We start from the raw sequence: 17,956 nt of genomic DNA on the forward strand, positions 1-17,956 counted from the left end.
GGTAAGGCAGGAGATGATGGATGGCTCAAATCCTTGGTCCCTGAACTACATGGGAGACCCAGAAGCTCCTGGTTCCTGGCTTTGGATTGGACCAGCCCCGGCCATTTGGGGAGTGAACCAGCAGCTGGAAGACCTCTCTATATATTCTTCCTTTAAATAAATAAAATCTTAGCTGGCACCGTGGCTCACTAGGCTAATCCTCTGCCTTGCGGCGCCGGCACACCGGGTTCTAGTCCCGGTTGGGGTGCCGGATTCTGTCCCGGTTGCCCCTCTTCCAGGCCAGCTCTCTGCTGTGGCCCGGGAGTGCAGTGGAGGATGGCCCAAGTGCTTGGGCCCTGCACCCCATGGGAGACCAGGAGAAGCACCTGGATCCTGGCTTCGGATTGGCGCAGTGTGCCGGCCACAGCGCGCCAGCCGGGGCGGCCATTGGAGGGTGAACCAACGGCAAAGGAAGACCTTTCTCTCTGTCTCTCTCTCTCTCTCACTGTCCACTCTGCCTGTCAAAAAATAAAATAAAATAAATAAATAAATAAAATCTTTAAACATGCAACGATAATACATGTGCCATGGTTAGCACCAAGCCTGGCATACAGCAGGTGCTCCATAAATGGGCAGCATGAGAGGAGGGGGCTCAGGGGCTGCCACAGCTGTCACTCCAAGTCATCACGCCACATGAGTGGGGAAACTGAGGCCCGCAGCACCGCCCTTGGCCCCCCTGCCCTCCTGCCCGGCCTGCAGGGGACAGAAACAGCAGGCAGCGGTCATTTCCAAAAACTCCTTTATTCACAGGTGGGGCGCAGGCTAGATGCTCCCGAGGCCCAGGGCGAGGCCCACGAGGCACAGCCCGTTGCCAAGGAGACAGCCCAGGTTACACAGGGAAGACAGGCCGTGGTAGCGGAAGAAGTCCTGCCGGAGAGCCTTGTACTTGGGGTCCTTCTCCCGCAGCGCGCGGTAGGGGTCGGGGCCCCGGTGGCTGCCGGCCACCTCCCCGCCGAGGCCGTGCTCCCTCTCCACGGCCTGCATGGCCCGCATGGCGGCCGTGGTGCGGGGCTCCAACCACAGGGCGTTGCCGGCGGCCAGCGAGAGGCTTAGGAGCAGCAGGCAGAGCTGGCGGCGGCCGGAGGAGAACAGGAGCTAAGCCTGGGAGGCCAAGCTGAGCCCCCCACCGCATCCTCGCTGCCCACATAGGGGCGGGGTCAGGGGTAGCCTCCCCCTCCTCCCCTTCTGGGTGCAAAAGTCCCCAAGTTAGATGCCCCCCAGCCTGAGACGCTGGGTCCACGGGGAGTTGAATAAGACAGCCTGGTTACCCATCATGCCCTCCTGTCTCTGAGGATTATAATGGGGGCGGCAGTGCACAGCAGAGATGGTTCTTGCCTTGTGGGGGGAGGCAGGTAGGGTTCTGTAAGCTCCCAGTTGGGCTGGTTTTAAACAATGAGCCGGGGTCAGGGCCCCAGCCCAGCTGAGTCACTGCTACTTGGCTGCAGGCCCAGCCAGGGGGAGGAGAGGGAGAAGCCGCCGGTGAAGAGACGCTGCTGGTTGGTGGTGGTGGTGGTAGAGGCGCTGGGGACGGTTGGGCAGGCTGTGCACTGCTCAGAGGCACCCAGGGCTCGGCTTTGACTCCACAGGTAGAACAGACCCCCCACCCCCACCCCCACCCCGCCAACAGGTGCTCACTGAGATCGGGGGGCAGGTGGCCAGGGGGCAGCGGCCCTCAAGCCCGCGTACCTTGCTGGTCTCCCAGAATGTGAGCTGAGCCCAGGCCCGCTGCGGAGCCACGAGACAGAGGTTGATGAGGGCGCAGCCCACGGACGTGCAGAAGTAGTACGGGAACAGTCTGCTCTGCACCTGGCCGAAGGTGTGTCGTGGAAGGCTCCGGAAAAGCAGGAAGCCTGGGACAGGGGGACACACACCCGCTTTTAGGGCACGTCCAGGCCAGGCTCCCCCCGCCCCTTCCAGGCCAGGACGAGGGTCCCTACCTGAGGCGAAGGTCACCCACATTTGCATGCCCCAAGCACCGGCCAGGACCAGCAGGTGGACCACCTTAACCAGACCTCCCGGGTCCCCGTATTCCTCCATCGTGGGGGCCTGGGAAGGAAGCACGGGTGGGGGTGGGGGTGGCTCAGAGCTTGACCTTTGCCCTGTGGCCTTTAGACCGGGCCAAGGTCGTGGCCAATCCAGCAGCGATCCAGGGGAGAGCAGTGCAAGAACGGAGCTTGGCGAGGACCCAGAGCAGTTCTGTGACAACCCCCGAGCCCCCAATTCTTCAAATGCAGGCCTTCAACAGCGCGGGCTCTCGGACCCCAGCATCCCCGCCACCTCTGAGACCCCCGCCCCCAATTTCAGCCCGAGTAGCTCAAGCCCACGGCCCCGCGTCACCCTAGGACCCAGTTCCGCCAGCCAAGCCCCCTCTCTTATTGCAGCACCCAGAAGGGTCCCTCCTCGCCGGCAGCCCCGCAGACCCCTCCCCATGTAACCCTGGGAACCCCAAATCCCATCTCGGCGTCGCTGACCCCACGGGTGGAACCCGGATGTCAATCCAAAGCTCCGAGACCCCAGGCGCCGAGGCACAGCGCAGAGGCCAGACGGGCCCAGCTCGGTACCTGTGTCCCGCGCACCCAAGTGGACCCCGGACCTTCTCGGCCACCTCCCCTCTTGGGCTCCGCCGCCCCAACCAAGAACTCATCCCGCCTCTCGGCCAAGCCCTGAACCAATCGAACCGTGGCTCTGCCGCCTCTTGTCCCGCCCTCTGAGGTAGTGACTAATCGCTTAGCAGAAACCAGCCTGGAGTCCCACCCCCTGCTTGGGGCTTTTATCCAATTACATTGCGGCGGCTGAGCGCTGCGGAACCGGGAAGGCGCCAATGAAGCTTTCGGCGCCCTGGGCGGGGGCGGAGTTAAAAGGCCGGCCACACCCCTCTCTGTGACTCCACCTTCAGCCGCGGCGCGTTTTCCAGCGATGGTGGCCCCACGGGATCAAATTTCAGCGTCACAGCCGGGCACTGGCTTCGCGGTCCCTGATGGGCGAGCATGAGCAGGTGGTATGTGGTAGGTGGGGGTGGAAGGGGGTCGGGAGCCTGGCGGGCCCAGACTTCTCGGCCCAGGGGGCGGGGCCCGGACGGCTGGCCACGCCCCCTTTTCGCCAAAGAATTCTCCCGGGAGGAACCGAGCAGGAAATGATTGAGGTGGGAGGGGCATGGGAGGCGGGGCTCCTCTTCCAGGCCAGCTCTCTGCTGTGGACCAGGAGGGCAGTGGAGGATGGTCCAGGTGCTTGGGCCCTGCACCCGCATGGGAGACCAGGAGGAAGCACCTCGCTCCTGGCTTCGGATCGGCGCAGCACCGGCCATAGCGGCCATTCGGGGGTGAACCAACGGAAGAAAGACCTTTCTCTCTGTCTCTCTCTCTCACTGTCTAACTCTACCTGTCAAAAAAACTTTTTTAAAAGACTATTTATTTGAAAGTCAGAGTTACAGAGATGGAAAGACAGTGAGAGATCTTCCATCCCCCGGTTCACTCCCCGGATGGCCTGGAAGCCAGGAGCCAGGAGCTCCATCCGGGTCTCCCACGCAGGTGCATGGGCCCAAGCACTTGGACCATCCTCTGCTGCTTTCCCAGGCGCATTAGCAGGGAGCTGGAGCAGAAGTGGAGCAGCCGGGCCAAGAACAGGCGCCCACATGGGATGCCAGTACCCACTACACCACAACGCTGGCCCCTGAGTATTTCGAAGGGTGTGTTGGCATCTTCTAGGCAGACAAGACCCAGAGAAGGACAGGAGGCAAAGGGCAAGCAGAGAAAGTTCTAGAAGCTTTGGGAAACTGACTGAGTGTGACCCAGTGCAAGATGCTTTCCCGCTGGAAGTTTTTCCAGGCAGACCTGGAGACCTGCCCCAGGGTTTCTCTCTGTGTGCTAGGCCTCCCTGTAGTGGGAGAGGGAGGAGGCAGAGACGTGAGACCTGCACCTGAGAGCTCTCTTCCCAGCCTCACCTAGCACCTGCCCCGGGCCCGCCACTCAGCTGACATCTGTTGACCGGATTCCCCGGGCTCTCGCGCGCACGCTCTGTGGTTCCCATCTGGTCCAGGCGCCTAGGCTTGGCTTTGGATGCTTCTGTAGCTGCCCTGTTAACCTCCTGTGGCTTCCGCTTGGACTTGGCCTTTAGCCATCCACCTGCATCATTTTGGATTCACTTTTGGTTCTCACTGTAACCGAGAGGCATCAGGGAGGACTTGGGGGGTGCCTGCAACCTGGGGGCGGGTCTCAAGGCTGCACCTGTCCCCCTCACCCACCCACAGCGACCCTCTTTTGGCCGGCCTACCCCTGGACCCTGACTACTCCTTGTCCTGTCGCTTCTCATCTCCTTCCCCCTCCAACGTGTGTTTGCCTGCTAACGGGAAGTGTGAGAAGTACTGGGGTTCGTAGAGGGGCTGCCCTAGGGCTGGGGGCGGGGTGGTTTGGGAGGGGCTGGGGGTGCAACACGTGCCCTGGGCTTTCCCTCAAGGACGCCGTCACCCCTAGGCTCTACTTCGGACAAGGCTTTGGACTGTACCACTCACTGGTCCAGGACGCCAGAGCAGGAGACATTGGCAACTGCTGCTTCTGAAGACACAGTGAGGGGAGAAGACTGGAGACTATTGTGGGGCTCGGGGCCTCAGCCGTACGGGGCTCCGCCCTTCCCCTCCCAAGATCTGCACAAAGAACGCTATAATGACCAGGAGCTTTTGAGAAGGCATCATCATAAGGTCACTTCCACCCAGGAAACCCAGGCAGCCACAGCCATCCACCGCTGCGGGGGCACAGGGAAGGGGCTGTGCTGTGGGGCCAGCGGGAGCCTCCCGCTGAGTGTTTTCAGGACCTAGGAGAGCGCCCGGCACCTTGGAGCATGGATGGGTGGCTGCGTGAAGGAATGCGTGGAAGCAATGCACACGTTGCGTCTTCAGTGGGGTCGTGTCTGCGACTGTCTCTGGGTGTTGCTTTGCTTGTGTGTCTGTGGACCTGGGGCTGTGCTGATGCACCTGCCCCTCGAGGAAGGAGGAGGGCCATGATGACCTGAGCCCAAGTCAGAGACAGGGCTGGCGCTGGGTGGGAGTCAGGGCTGCCCGGGCGCGTGTTGTTACAGGCAACACACAGTGTGGGGGAGGGTGAGCCACACAAGCGCAGGTCAGAACAGGCGGTGGTACTTGAATGTGCCTCGAGGCAGCTTTGCCCGCACGCAGGGTTTGCAACACTGAGAATTCAACAGACCTGACTCTTGTCCAACCTCCCATACTGGGTCAGAGTGAGCAGAGAGGGAGCCCAGGGACAAATCTCCACTTCCCTCTTGTCCCCCTTCCTTAGAAAGCCTTGGAGACCAGCCCTTCCAAAGTCAAAGGTGAGGACCCTCTTTCCCCAACGAGACAGTGTGGGGAAACCTGTCCCTTACCTGCCTCCACCTTCTGGCCCAGCCATGGCACGCTCAGCGATCCCCCCCCCACACACACACCCACCCCTACTCTGAATCACTGTTGGCCTCTGCCCTGCGCATGGCCCAGCCCCTACCCCTTCCAGGGCCAGTTCATCCTCTCCTCTGCCCGCAGCTAAGTCCACCATGATGATTCCTGATGCCCAGAAGCTCCTGCGCTGTGAACTGGAGTCCCTCAAGAGCCAGCTGCAGGCGCAGACCAAGGTGAACCAAGTCCCCAGCACCTGCTGCTCCCCTTCCTCCCCCCCCCCTCCGCCGGCTCAAGCCCGGTCCCCTTGCCCCCAGGCCTTTGAGTTCCTGAACCACTCGGTGACCATGCTGGAGAAGGAGAGCTGCCTACAGCAAATCAAGATCCAGCAACTTGAAGGTGGGGACCGGTCCCGTTGGCTTCTGGGTCAAGGTCGGGCACGTTGGGTTCAAAGCTCAGTCCCGGTCTCACCTCTCTGCAGAGATGCTGAGCCCCAGCTGTCGCCAGGGAGAGAAGGAGGGACACAAGTGGGGCACGGAACAGGGCCGCCAGGAGCTGTACGGGGCGCTGGCCCAAGGTCTCCAGGGGCTGCAGAAGACCCTGCGAGACAGTGAGGAGGTGCAGAGGGCCCGGACCACCCGCTGCCTGCAGCTGCTGGCCCAGGAGATCCGGGACAGGTGGGTGAGGGCAGCGTCCAGGCTGAAGGAGGCAAGCAAGGCCAGGGAAGGGAGCCCAAGACCTGGGCCAACGGGTCCTGGGGTGGGGGGCGGAAGGCTTGGAGGACCACAGGAAGGGCTGGGAGGACTGGGGGAGCCGGGGGCTGGAGGGGGTGCTGCCTGGGGGCCACCAGATGGCAGGGAAGACAGGCAGCTGGCGGGGGGGATGGGGAAGGAGGCTGGGGGATCAGGAGCTTGGAGTGTGGGCTGTTGGGACCCAGAAGGGAGGGAGATGGAGGTGGAGGGGTGGGAGAGGCTGACAGCGTAGAGGTTAGGAGGAGGGGACAGTCGTGGGCAGGGGGAGGGGGGCTGCGGGAGGGGAAGTGGGCAGCAGGTGCACGAGGCGGTGGGCATTTGCTTCAGGGGGGATGGGCGGTCGGAGAGCTGAGGCCCGGGAGAGCGAGCCAGGGCCGGGGGAGGCTGGGGCATGGGCAGGGAGTGTCCTTCTAGGCTGCCCTGTCCCCTCAGCAAGAAGTTCCTGTGGGAGGAACTGGAGCTGGTTCGGGAGGAGGTTACCTTCATTTACCAGAAGCTCCGTGAGTGCTGGGAGCCAGCGCGGGGCTGGGGCTGGAGGGGCTCCTTCCACCCCCCACCCCCTGGCCCCCGCTGAGTGCCCTGCCCCCACAGAGGTGCAGGAAGAGGAGATCTCGGAGAACCTGGTGAATATCCAGAAGATGCAAAAGACGCAGGTGAAATGCCGCAAGGTGAGCCTGCGTGGGGGTGGGGCTCTGCCAGCCTCCTCCCTCAGACTGGAGCCTAGCTTCCTATACCCGCTCTGCGTCTCTTAGCTGGGCTTAGCCTCAGTTTCTCTATCTGTATAACGGGCACGTCGTTGGGGCTCTGCCTGGGACAAGCGCTGTGCAATGCTCCCCGGTCACCATCGTTGTGAGGGTAGTGCTGCACTGTCCCCCACCCCCACCCCCACCCCAGGTCCTGACTAAGATGAAACAGCATGCATACGAGACATCTGCCTGGCCGGAGATGGAGGCGGCGGCCCCGGGAGGCGGAGGCTGCTGGAAAGATGACCTTCAAAAGGAACTGAGTGACATATGGTGATGCCCGGCAGCCCCTGCCCCAGTCTGACCCCTGACCCTCATCCGTCTGCCTCTCCCTACTGCTGCCCCCCCAACCAGGGGGCAGAACCCTGGGGCCCCCATCTCCCCCTCTCCCCGCAGGTCCGCCGTCCACGGGCTGCAGAATTCCATCGACGGCCTCACCATGTCCACAGGAGCCCGCCCCAGGGCCTCGAGCCTCCGGGGTGAGGGGGCTGAGTGTGGCCACAGTCAGGGGAGGTCACTCCCCAACTCCAGCTCAGGGAGGGGGGAATCGTTTCAGGAGTCTCTGGTATCTCAGGCAGGGGGTGGTCACTCCGGGTCACGTCCAAGGGACAGTGGGGGGAGTGATCAAGAATCTCTGATAACACCAAGCGACTTCGGGGTCAGGACTTGAGCAGGCAGGGCCAGGACCAGCGCAAACCCTGTGGTCTCTCCAGCAGGCCACAAAGGGCACCGCTGCCTGAGCCCTCCGCTCCCGTCCTGGGATTCTGACTCGGACTCTGATCAGCCACCCTGCAACAAGAGCCGGTCCTTCCCACCCGGTGCTGGTCCTCCCCAAGCCCCACCCAGCTCCCCTTCCTAGCCTGCCCCCGAGCGACCAGCGGAGGGTGGGTAGGGGTGGGGGTGAGGGGCTCCTGCACCAGGCCAGCTTCTGACCCCGCCTCTCTCTCTGTGCAGCCTGAGCAGCCGGGACTGCTCTCCCTGAAGACCCCTGCAGAGAGAAAATAAAACTAGCGAGACCCTCCCCCACCCCCGGACTTCTGCTGCTCCCTGTGCCGAGCCCCGCCCCCACCCCGTTTACTCCTCAGTGCCGGGGCTGCTCCTGGGCCTGCAAAGGGACATGGGGCAGATGACCAAGTCAGGGGCCGTGTGTCCAGATCCAGGCGGCGGGGCAGGCTCTTCCACGCTGGCCCCGGAGCCTGCCTCTTATGGGGGGCCCTGGCCACTACTGCCCGAACGCCGACACTAAGGCCCAGCGAGCGAAGGGCGCGGCCCAGGGTCCAGCTCGGAAGCCGTGCCCCCTCTCCCCTCCTGCGGCCCACCTCCTCACCCCAGGGTCCTCCCTCTTCGCTTCCACCCCTTTCCCTCCCGAATCTCTGCAAACATGCTTGGTGCCCCCTAAGCAACCAAAGCCCCGCCCCCACATGCTAATGAGACGCCACGAGTCCCCGCCCCACGGCGGCGTCATGCAAATAAGCTCCATTGGCCCCGCCCCTCTCTCCTCCGCGGAGTCTGCGCGGCGCCGCCGGCCCCCCCAGGCCAGCGGCGTCTCCATCACCGGGGCCGCGGTCCGTCTGTCCGCCCGCTGTGCCGGGGCCACCGAGGCGGAGCGGGGGCGACCGGGCGGCGACGGCAGCCTCGACCTGGTGAGGGCAAGGGCTTGGGGCGCCCCCCCCATGGGCTTCAGACCCTCGATCGTCTGTCTGTCCATCCAGCCCGGGCCTCCGGTCCCTCCGGGTCCAGCGCGGGGAGGGGGAGGGCAGCCGGCGACCCGGGGCTGGGGGAGGGGAGCGTGGAGCCGGGTCGGCGGCGAGGACGGCTGTTGTGTGACTGTGTCCGTGTGCCTGGATGGCTGTGATGGTGAGGCTGGGGGTGTCGTGGCTGTGTCTCGTGTGCCTGTGGCTGTGAGCATCAGTGGTGTGTGTGTGTGTGTGTGTGCCTGTGACGCCGCGTGGCGGCCATGCACCTGCTGCCTGTGTCTGTGTGGCTGTATGCGTGGAGCGGTCACCGTGTGGCTGCTGGTGTGTGTGTCCATCCTGGTGCAGCCCTGTGTGGCTGTGATGAGTGGCCTCGCGCAGTGTGTGTGTGTGTGTGTGTGCACACGCGTGGGCCCTTGTGTGCCCTGTGGCTGTGGTCGCCATGTGAATGAGAGACTGTTAACGCGTGTGGCTGTCACCCGCTGCCTTGGACTTGGGGGTGTGACTCTGTGACTCCATTGTGTGTGGTGGTGACTCCTGGGGTGTGCAAGGGCTTGTGGGGGGGAGTGTGTCTCCGGGTGTGTTCCTCGTGTTTGGGGGGGACTTGTTTGATCTGTGTGGGTGCTGGCGTCAGGCGGATGCACACTGTGCCGTGTGTGTGTGTGTGTGTGTGTGTGTGCGCTGTGGGTGTTGGCACCTGTCTGAATGAGCTGGCCTGGCTTGTTCACCACGGAGCCTTGGAGTCAGCGGGCTCTGTGAATTTTCCTTGCGGGCTGGATGGACCCCACGCCGTGGTGTGTTGGGGGGCAGGTGGAATTTCTGACAGTGGCCACCCCATATGTCACACAACAGAGCCAGCTTCCTGGATGGGGCGGTGGGCTCAGAGAGCCCCCCCTTGCCTCCCTGGGCGTCAGTTTCCACATCTGCGCGATGGGGGTGACCATTCCTGCCCTGCTGGCCATCGTGAGCTACTGTGACTGTGTGGGCGCGGCGGCAGCCTATGGGAAGCCATAGGGAACTTTCGCAGGTGAGAAGGGGTGTGACCCTGTGGGCCCCAGGGGCTCCCAGCAGCCACGGTGCCCATGGTGGAGGCAGGGGAGAGCCGGAAGGCAGACCGGCTGGGAGGAGGGGGCGGAGGGAGCGGCAGCTGGGACAGAGGGTGGGCCTGGCTATCAGCCACACCAGACACGGCAGCCCTTGGGGACAGAGTGGGGGAGGGGGCTGTGGAGGCCATGGCGAAAGGTGCTTAGGGGCCAGGCCCAGAAGAAGCCGGGGCCATGAAGCCGGGGATGCCCTGGGGAAAAGAGGATGAGCTCCCCTAAAAACTGGTAAGGACTCCTATAATGGGAGAGGGGTCCCCTGATGCTGGAGGATTTCTCCCAAAAGACGCGGGGCAGGGACCCATAGCGGCAGGAAGTAGGTATGCAGCAGTCTATGGGGGGTGACCCCAGGCTGCGCGCTCAGGGGAGGCTCCTGGCTCCAGTGGGCAGGGTCAGGGGCCAACGGGGCGGGCCCTGGAGTGTAGAGGCGTGGCTAGAAGGCTCTGGGGGCGGAGCCAGGGCTCCCCCCCCCCCCCACCGTCGCCTGCAGGCCCAGGGGCGTGGCCCAAAGTCTCAGGGATGGGGGCCCAGGATCTGCGGGACCTGAACCCCGCGCCTTCGCAGGCTGGGCCTTCACCATGGCGGGAGGGAGACCTCACCTGAAGAGAAGCTTCTCCATCATCCCCTGCTTCGTGTTCGTGGAGGTGAGCCCCCGGCGCGTTCCCGGCACGTTCCCGACACGCCGGAGCGTGCGCACCCGCCGGCCCGCGACCTGTCTCCCTCCGCTGTGCCAGGTCCCCCACCCCCACCCACACCCCGTTTCCCACCTCCCTGGCTCCAGGCCCGCCACGCCTCTCCCTGCTCGCTCTGTCCCTGTCTCTGGGGTCTCTGCCGCTGCCCCTCTCCCTAGAGAAGCGGTCAGAAGCAGGGACCCTGCGTTTCATTCCCTCTGTGTCCCGGCTGTGCGCCGGGCGCCTCAGGAAGCCTCCTGGGCATCAGTTCCTATCCGATAAGTGGACAAAACCGGGGTCCCCCTCTCCTGGCGCTGCTACGGAGGTAAAACATATTCATTCCCTGCCGCCCACAGTGGCCACTCAGTTTTCTGAAGTTTGCAAATGAGTTCAACGTAGAAAGACTCCTAGCGATGAACTTTTTTTTAGTTTCTGAGACAGTCTATTTTTCATTAACATTATAGTCAAGGGCTTGATAGGCCACTAAGTAAAGAAATCAAAGAGTAAAAAGTGAAAAAAAGAAAAACCCTAGCTTAGCCTCTCTTCATTCTTTTTTTTTTTTAATTAATTTATTTATTTTTTGACAGGCAGAGTGGACAGTGAGAGAGAGAGAGACAGAGAGAAAGGTCTTCCTTTGCCGTTGGTTCACCCTCCAATGGCCGCCATGGCCGGCGTGGCCGGCGCACCGCGCTGATCCGATGGCAGGAGCCAGGTGCTTCTCCTGGTCTCCCATGGGGTGCAGGGCCCAAGGACTTGGGCCATCCTCCACTGCCTTCCCCCGGCCACAGCAGAGAGCTGGCCTGGAAGAGGGGCAACCGGGCCAAAATCCGGCGCCCCGACCGGGACTAGAACCCGGTGTGCCGGCGCTGCAGGTGGAGGATTAGCCTAGTGAGCCGCGGCGCCGGCCTTCATTCTTACCCTGTTGGCTGTCCCTCCTCCCACACTGTCTGTCTGTCTGAGCTGGGCTTTGGTGCCGTTCCTACTCCTTCTCCCCAATCGCTCTCGCTCTCTCCCTCTCTCTGTTCCTCCCAAGCCCTGATGTGTCTCTCTCTCCCCACCCCCCTCTCCCTGTTGCCTTGGTTTCTGTCCATTTCCCGGTCTGTCTCTCTGTCTCACTCCATCTCTGTTTCTGCAGCCTCCACTCCTGACCCCCTCTCTCTCCCTCTCTCCCTCTCTCCCTCTCTCCACACCATGGCCGATGGCAGTCGGTGCTGCTGGGGGTCGTGGTCCTGCTGGCTTACCGCCTGGAGTTCACCGACACCTTCCCCGTGCACACCCAAGGCTTCTTCTGCTATGACAGCACCTATGCCAAGCCTTACCCCGGGCCCGAGGCTGCCAGCCGAGCGCCTCCCGCCCTCATCTATGCCCTGGTCACCGCGGGGCCCACGCTCACGGTGAGACGGTGGAGAGGACCTTGCAGGAGGTGGGGGGGGGGGGCTGGGCTTGAAAGCCAGGGAGACCCCTCCGTGCTGTTGTCCACAGATCCTGCTGGGGGAGCTGGCCCGGGCCTTCTTCCCTGCGCCCCCCTCGGCCAGCCCCATCATTGGAGAGAGCACCATCGTGTCTGGGGCCTGCTGCCGCTTCAGCCCCCCGCTGCGGAGGCTGGTCCGCTTCCTGGGTGAGACACAGGGGAGGGAGGGGCCTAGGGCTGCCACAGTGGGGGCAAAGAGGGGCTGCTGGGGGGGTGGGCCAGGGACATGGTGCAGGTGGGCCCCCGGAAAGGCGACAAGGGGAGTCTTGGGTAGAAAGGGGGGAGGGGACACAGAGACAGGCCATGGGACCTGGGATAGGGAGATGAGGCTCTGGGTTGCTTTAAATGGAGCTCCATCTGCCACTGGTGGCCTCGGGGTGGGGGCAAAGGTCATGGAGGCAGAGGGCTGGCGACCCAGATCTGGCTAAGTGGGCTCTAGAGAGCAGCGGTGGACTCAATGACATAGGGGGTCCAAGCGTCCAGCAGTGCCGCTGGCGCTGCCCAAGGGTGCCCAGCACGGGCCCAAACCTGTTGAAGTGGGGTTGAGAGGTCCCAGGACAGCTATAACGGGGGACGGAGGCCAGGTGTGCTGTGGGGGAGGGTCCCTGGGGAGGAGGACCTTGGCCGAACTGTAATGGGGGCCACATCAGCGGCCGGATGGAGCCACGGGGAGTTCTCAGGATGACCCCCCCCCCCGCCCCCTAGGTGTCTATTCCTTTGGCCTCTTCACCACGACCATCTTCGCCAACGCGGGCCAGGTGGTGACGGGCAACCCCACCCCGCACTTCCTGTCCGTCTGCCGCCCCAACTACACGGCCCTGGGCTGCCCGCCGCCCTCGCCGGACAGATCCGGGCCCGACCGCTTCGTCACCGACCAGGGCGCCTGCGCCGGCAGCCCCAGCCTCGTGGCCGCTGCGCGCCGCGCCTTCCCCTGCAAGGACGCGGCCCTCTGCGCCTACGCGGTCACCTACACGGCGGTGAGCCCCGAGCTGTGGGGTCGGGAGTGCGGGCGCGGGCAGGAGACCGCCACTGTCCGTCCTTCCGTGGGAGCCTCGGACGCCGGCCTGGTGTGAGGCCACGCCCAGATGCTGCGGCCCCGCCCCGTTGGAGCTCTGACTCCTCCCCTGAGCCTGGCCACGCCCCAGCCTGAATGTTGCCATGCACACGACTGAGCCGTAGGGTTCTAGCCACGCCCCCTGGGCCCAGTAACGCCACGCCCCCAGGGAGGGCCCCACCCTTTAGGAGCAGGACCCTGGTGCCTGGAGTCCCATGGAGTCGAGCCCCGCCCTCAGCACCTTTCCCCACCTGTGACCCCAGCCCCAGAACACCTAGGCCCCAGGCCTATGCGCAGCTCTAAGGTCACGCCCCCTTAGCCCTTCCGAACCCCCGACCCCTCTCTCCGCCATACCACACCCCAACCCTACGAACCCACCCCCCCCACCCCAGCCCCCAGTCCCCAGCCCGGAACGCGGTGTCCCCCTGGCCTCGGCGGCCTCACCTGTGTCCTGACCGGCCGGCCTGGCTCTCACAGATGTACGTGACCCTCGTGTTCCGCGTGAAGGGCTCCCGCCTGGTTAAACCCTCCCTCTGCCTGGCGCTGCTGTGCCCCGCCTTCCTGGTGGGCGTGGTCCGCGTGGCCGAGTACCGCAACCACTGGTCCGACGTGCTGGCCGGCTTCCTGACCGGGGCGGCCATCGCCACCTTCCTGGTGAGTCCCCTCCTCCCCCTACCATGCCAGCGTGGGAGACCCCTCACCATGGGGCAGGGTGTGGACGCTGTGTGACCCTGGTCCTGCCTCAGCATTCTCACCTGTGAAATGGGATGTTGTCAGGGCTGATGCTTTGGGCTCAGAACGGAAGAGGGTACCCGGACACCACGCAATCGAGAGAAACCATGTTTTAATGGAGCGATTTTTAAAAGGAAAGCGAATGGTGGCCGGCGCCGCGGCTCACTAGGCTAATCCTCCGCCTTGCGGCGCCGGCACACCGGGTTCTAGTCCCGGTCGGGGCGCCGGATTCTGGCCCGGTTGCCCCTCTTCCAGGCCAGCTCTCTGCTGTGGCCAGGGAGTGCAGTGGAGGATGGCCCAGGTGCTTGGGCCCTGCACCCCATGGGAGACCAGGAGAAGCACCTGGCTCCTGGCTCCTGCCACCGGATCAGCGCGGTGCGCCGGCCGCAGCGCTCCGGCCGCGGCAGCCATTGGAGGGTGAACCAACGGCAAAGGAAGACCTTTCTCTCTGTCTCTCTCTCACTGTCCACTCTGCCTGTCAAAAAATAAATAAATAAATAAATAAATAAATAAATAAATAAATAAAATAAATAAAAAAATTAAAAAAAAGGAAAGCGAATGGCAAGCCGTCATCATGTGCACAATAGCAAAATTTTAGAATAAGGCTGGGCCGGAGCCTGGGGTCGCACGGCTTGGCCCTTCTCGTGTCACCCCAGCCGTGGCCCAGGGGTGGGCCACAGTTATAGGACCTGGCTCGGCTCTCGGGAAGCACCGTAAATGCGTGATCCGTCTCTGAAAGCCTGGGCCTGCCATGCAGAACCCCCAGCCTCAACCCGGGCCCCCACCCCACCCCCCGCTGTCGCAGGTCACGTGTGTCGTGCACAACTTCAGGAGCCGGCTCCCTTCCGGCCGAAGGCTGTCGCCCTGGGAGGACCTGAGCCAAGCCCCCACCATGGACAGCCCCCTCGAAAAGTTAAGTGTAGCCCAGGTAAGGGGGCTGGAGAGGGCGGTGGGTGGAGGGGGCCCCAGGAGGCAGAAATCCCAGGGCCAGGTGAGGCGGGGGTCCCCCAGCTGTGCCCACTGGTAACCCTGGGATGTCTGTCTTTTCCACGGGGACGGGGGATGTCTCCGCCTGATAAGCCCCCTCCCCCACGCCCGTGGGGTTGCGGGACCCTGGGATCCTCTAGCCCCTTCCGTCTGCCTTCTTGTCTCAGGAACCCGAGGCCCCCAGGCCGCACTCGACACCGGCACGGCTCACCCCATCCAGTGAGTGCGGGCGGAGCGCGTGGGGTGCAGGGGAGGACTTCCCGGATGGGCGAGCCCCTCCCAAGCTCGCTAATTCCCAACCCCCCATCTTCAACCCCCGACCCCCTAGAGCCGCAGAACTGCGCCCGCCGTGGCCACCTGATCCCCAGCTGCGTGTCGTCCAGGGCTCCGGCCCTGTGTTCCTCGCCCCGTGTGCCCCGCCCTCGACTGCGGTCCGAGCCGACGCCCCTGCCGCTGCCCCTGCCCCTGCCCGCGCCAACCCCCAGCCAGGGCCCCTCGCCTTCCTCCCCCGGGCCTGGGGGGCCAGGCGGGGGCGGGGGGCGCGGCCGGAAGCTGCTGCTGCCCACGCCCCTGCTGCGGGACCTGTACACCCTGAGCGGACTCTACCCCTCCCCTTTCCACCGAGATAACTTCAGCCCTTACCTGTTTGCCAGCCGTGACCACCTGCTGTGAGGCCCACTCCCTGTCTCCCCCCCACCCCCGCCACGCGAGCGTGAGCGTGCGTGCGTGTGCCGTGTGAGTGCCGAAGCCCCCGCCCCCGATCCAGGCAGGCCCACGCACCCTTAGACGGCGGGAAGAACGTCTAGGGGACCTCCCGGCGGGGCGGGGGCGGGCCGACCTGCCAGGTGCGCCTGCGGCCCTGGGGTGGCCCTTTTAAGGGCTGAAGTCGGACCTCATTGGCTATAGCTCAGCCAATGAGAGTCCCGCGTTCTCAGACTTCTCACCCAAAGGAATTGACTCCAGCCAATGGGAGCCTCCCGCTCACTTCCTAAGACCCCTCCCGCCGGCGTTCGGTGTCTGAACGGGCGGGTGCCCTTGGGCATTCAGATCTGGAGAGCGGGTGGGTATGATCCAGGCAATGGGGGACCGCCCGTGTCTGCGCATGTGCGGAGGAGGAGGGGTGGGGTCGTCCTTTGTCGTGGAGTCCTCTCCCCTCAGAATCAGGGTGTCTAGCTGGAGGGTGGGGGGCAGGTTCCCCCAGGGCAGGGTCTTTGGGGAGGGGGCTGCCCCGTCCCTTCGTGCCACCTGTCAGTCCCCCTCCTAACTCCCTCCTCAAGCAGGGCTTGCCCCAGTTCAGAAGTTTTTGGGGTTCAGGGTGCTGCGTCTCCCTTGCCTGTTCCCAGGTCACCCTAAATCCTCACAGTATTTACCAGGGCTGAGGGAAAGGAGTTCTTCCCCAACCCTTGGATCTCATCCCTGTTCTCACCGGCCCCCATGCCTCAGCCTCATGCAGAGGCGCCATCTTGGGGGGCCCCCGGGGTGGGGGCGGCGGTGGCTCCCCACCCCGGCAGCCAAAGGCAGTGGGCAGAGGAGACACTGCCCCCCCTTCCTGCCTCCCCCATCTTTAATAAAGACCTGTTTGTAACAGAAGTTTGGCCACCTGCCTTTCTCCCTGGGGTGGTGGGGTGTAACCATGGCTCCCGGTAACCATGGCTGAGGAGCTGGACATGGCTGCGCTGTCACCATATCTGGTGACAACCGTGGAAAGGCAGCGAGCAACCGTGGGGCCGTCAGCATTTCCGGCAGCCCCACAAGCGGCAAGGTACACACACACACACACACACACACACAACACACAGAGCGAGTCCCCCCTCCACCAATACCTATGTGGTCTCGTTCTGGCTGCAGCCAGACACAGAGGGGAGGGGAGCCTAGGGTGAGGAGCCCCTGGGGTTCTGGGAGCAAAAAGGGGGGCTGCTGATGAGCACTGGGAACCTCCGAGCCGAATACCTGTGTGCAGGGTGAGCAATGTGAGGCTGTGTGGAGTCGCAGCCCCTGGAGAACAGAGCTCAGACAGGGAAGGTGGCGGGGGTGGGGTAGGGGGGAGAGGCAGGGATCCCTGTGGCTCCCCGGGGCTGCAGACAGGCCATGTGGGGCTCAGAGTTGCCCAAGAACCAGGAGAGCCAGGCCTGCTTCCCTTCTCCGCACAGTCACTCATTAAACACTACTGAGGGCTCCTGTGTGCCAGGCTGTCTCGGTCCACTCAGTCCGCCCCAGAGAAACACAGGGACTGGGGACCACGTGGGGACCACGTTTCTCGCGGTTCTGGAGGGGTCCAAGGTCAAAGCGCTGGCAGGTCTGGTATCTGGAGAGGGCACACTTCGTCGGAGACATGCATGTCACTCAAACCTCATGGCGGGGGGGGGGGGTCCTCTTGATAAAGACCTGAATGGCATTCAAGAGGGCTCCTCCCAGAGACCGCACCTCCTCATACCTTGGGGTCGGGGGTTTCAAGAATTCAACACACGATTTTTAAAAACAATGTATTTATTTGAATGGCAACACGATAGAGGAGGGACAAAAAAAAGATTTTGCATCTACTGGTTCATTCCCCAAATGGCCACAATGGCCAGCGCTGGTCCAGGCCAAACCCAGGAGCCAGGAAGGCCATCGGGATTTCTCACATGGGTGGCAGGGGTTCAGACGCTGGGGCCATCATCCGCTGCTGCTTGCCCAGGCACATGAGCAGGGAGCTGGACCGGAAGTGGAGCAGCCGGGACTCCATCCAGCACTCCTACCTGGGATGCCGGCATCACAGGTTACGGCTTTCCCTGCTGTGCCATAACACCAGCCCCTCGACACAGGGGTTCTGAGGGGACATGAACACTGAGACTGTAGCACAGACACTGTTTAGATAGGCAGAGGGTCTGTAGCAGTGAACAGAACAGGTGGACGTGTGGAACGGTGGTGAAGACACCTTCCTGGGATACCTGCATCCCCCACGGGAGTGCTGGGGGTTCAGTGCTGGCCGCACTTCCGAGCTAGCTCCCTGCACGCGTGCAGTCTGGGAGGCAGCAGGTGGGTCCCTGCCACCCACATGTGGGAGGCCCAGCGCAGTTCTGGAGTCCTGGATGTTGAGCATTTTATTTAAAACATTAATTTACTTATTTATTTGAAAGTCATAGTTACAAAGAGGGGGAGAAACATAGAGAGAGATATCTTCCATCTGCTGGTCCACTTTCCAGGTGACTACAATGGCCAGAGTGAAGCCAGGAGCCAGGAGCTCATCCGGGTCTCCCACGCGGGTTCAGGGGCTCAAGCACTTGGTCCATCTTCCGCTGCTTTTCCCAGGCCATAGCAGAGAGCTGGATGGGAAGTGGAGCAGCAAGGACT

The 17,956-nt window shown here is 63.4% G+C and overlaps 3 protein-coding genes across 5 annotated transcripts; 2 read left to right on the forward strand and 1 right to left on the reverse strand.

The window, feature by feature from the left end:
• Positions 1 to 761: 761 nt before the first annotated feature.
• On the reverse strand, positions 762 to 2,628 carry TMEM205 (transmembrane protein 205). 2 transcript variants are annotated; one of them, XM_008253294.5, is made up of 4 exons: positions 2,601 to 2,628; positions 1,977 to 2,085; positions 1,726 to 1,889; positions 762 to 1,107 (listed from the first exon to the last, which is right to left on the reverse strand). In XM_008253294.5, the coding sequence occupies exons 2-4, from the start codon at positions 2,074 to 2,076 to the stop codon at positions 802 to 804; spliced, it is 570 nt and encodes a 189-aa protein (XP_008251516.2). In that variant the 5' UTR covers positions 2,077 to 2,085; positions 2,601 to 2,628; the 3' UTR covers positions 762 to 801. The 2 variants fall into 2 exon arrangements, with proteins under 2 accessions (XP_008251516.2, XP_002724192.2); XM_002724146.5 differs by having other exon boundaries at positions 2,511 to 2,628.
• Positions 2,629 to 2,702: 74 nt separating this feature from the next.
• On the forward strand, positions 2,703 to 7,693 carry CCDC159 (coiled-coil domain containing 159). The gene is made up of 11 exons (XM_089316464.1): positions 2,703 to 3,037; positions 4,286 to 4,404; positions 4,509 to 4,732; positions 5,328 to 5,361; positions 5,567 to 5,655; positions 5,737 to 5,818; positions 5,901 to 6,096; positions 6,604 to 6,671; positions 6,763 to 6,839; positions 7,066 to 7,393; positions 7,628 to 7,693. The coding sequence occupies exons 1-10, from the start codon at positions 3,027 to 3,029 to the stop codon at positions 7,189 to 7,191; spliced, it is 1,026 nt and encodes a 341-aa protein (XP_089172590.1). The 5' UTR covers positions 2,703 to 3,026; the 3' UTR covers positions 7,192 to 7,393; positions 7,628 to 7,693.
• A 209-nt stretch (positions 7,694 to 7,902) lies between these two features.
• Positions 7,903 to 16,213, forward strand: PLPPR2 (phospholipid phosphatase related 2). 2 transcript variants are annotated; one of them, XM_051839993.3, is made up of 10 exons: positions 7,903 to 8,557; positions 9,461 to 9,635; positions 10,273 to 10,352; positions 11,585 to 11,773; positions 11,862 to 11,997; positions 12,556 to 12,827; positions 13,382 to 13,558; positions 14,442 to 14,564; positions 14,791 to 14,842; positions 14,952 to 16,213. In XM_051839993.3, the coding sequence occupies exons 3-10, from the start codon at positions 10,287 to 10,289 to the stop codon at positions 15,293 to 15,295; spliced, it is 1,359 nt and encodes a 452-aa protein (XP_051695953.3). In that variant the 5' UTR covers positions 7,903 to 8,557; positions 9,461 to 9,635; positions 10,273 to 10,286; the 3' UTR covers positions 15,296 to 16,213. The 2 variants fall into 2 exon arrangements, with proteins under 2 accessions (XP_051695953.3, XP_051695954.3); XM_051839994.3 differs by having other exon boundaries at positions 14,442 to 14,548.
• The last annotated feature ends 1,743 nt before the right edge of the window (positions 16,214 to 17,956 follow it).

This window comes from Oryctolagus cuniculus, chromosome 16 (assembly GCF_051225735.1).
Source record: "Oryctolagus cuniculus isolate XC-2025 breed Fujian yellow rabbit chromosome 16, ASM5122573v1, whole genome shotgun sequence".
In the NCBI taxonomy this organism is placed as follows: Eukaryota; Metazoa; Chordata; class Mammalia; order Lagomorpha; family Leporidae; genus Oryctolagus; species Oryctolagus cuniculus.

Bases quoted from the DNA above. Each gene is read 5' to 3' on its own strand.
- TMEM205 (XM_008253294.5), bottom strand. From the start codon at position 2,076: ATGGAGGAATACGGGGACCCGGGAGGTCTGGTTAAGGTGGTCCACCTG. The intron at 1,890-1,976 runs GTAGGGACCCTC...CCCCTGTCCCAG, and splicing joins GTGGGTGACCTTCGCCTCAG to GCTTCCTGCTTTTCCGGAGC. The intron at 1,108-1,725 runs GTACGCGGGCTT...GGCCGCCGCCAG, and splicing joins CATTCTGGGAGACCAGCAAG to CTCTGCCTGCTGCTCCTAAG.
- CCDC159 (XM_089316464.1), top strand. The intron at 5,362-5,566 runs GTGAGGACCCTC...CTCTGCCCGCAG, and splicing joins CAGCCCTTCCAAAGTCAAAG to CTAAGTCCACCATGATGATT. The intron at 6,672-6,762 runs GTGAGTGCTGGG...CTGCCCCCACAG, and splicing joins CTTCATTTACCAGAAGCTCC to AGGTGCAGGAAGAGGAGATC.
- PLPPR2 (XM_051839993.3), top strand. From the start codon at position 10,287: ATGGCGGGAGGGAGACCTCACCTGAAGAGAAGCTTCTCCATCATCCCC. The intron at 10,353-11,584 runs GTGAGCCCCCGG...GGCCGATGGCAG, and splicing joins CCTGCTTCGTGTTCGTGGAG to TCGGTGCTGCTGGGGGTCGT. The intron at 14,565-14,790 runs GTAAGGGGGCTG...TTCTTGTCTCAG, and splicing joins AAAAGTTAAGTGTAGCCCAG to GAACCCGAGGCCCCCAGGCC.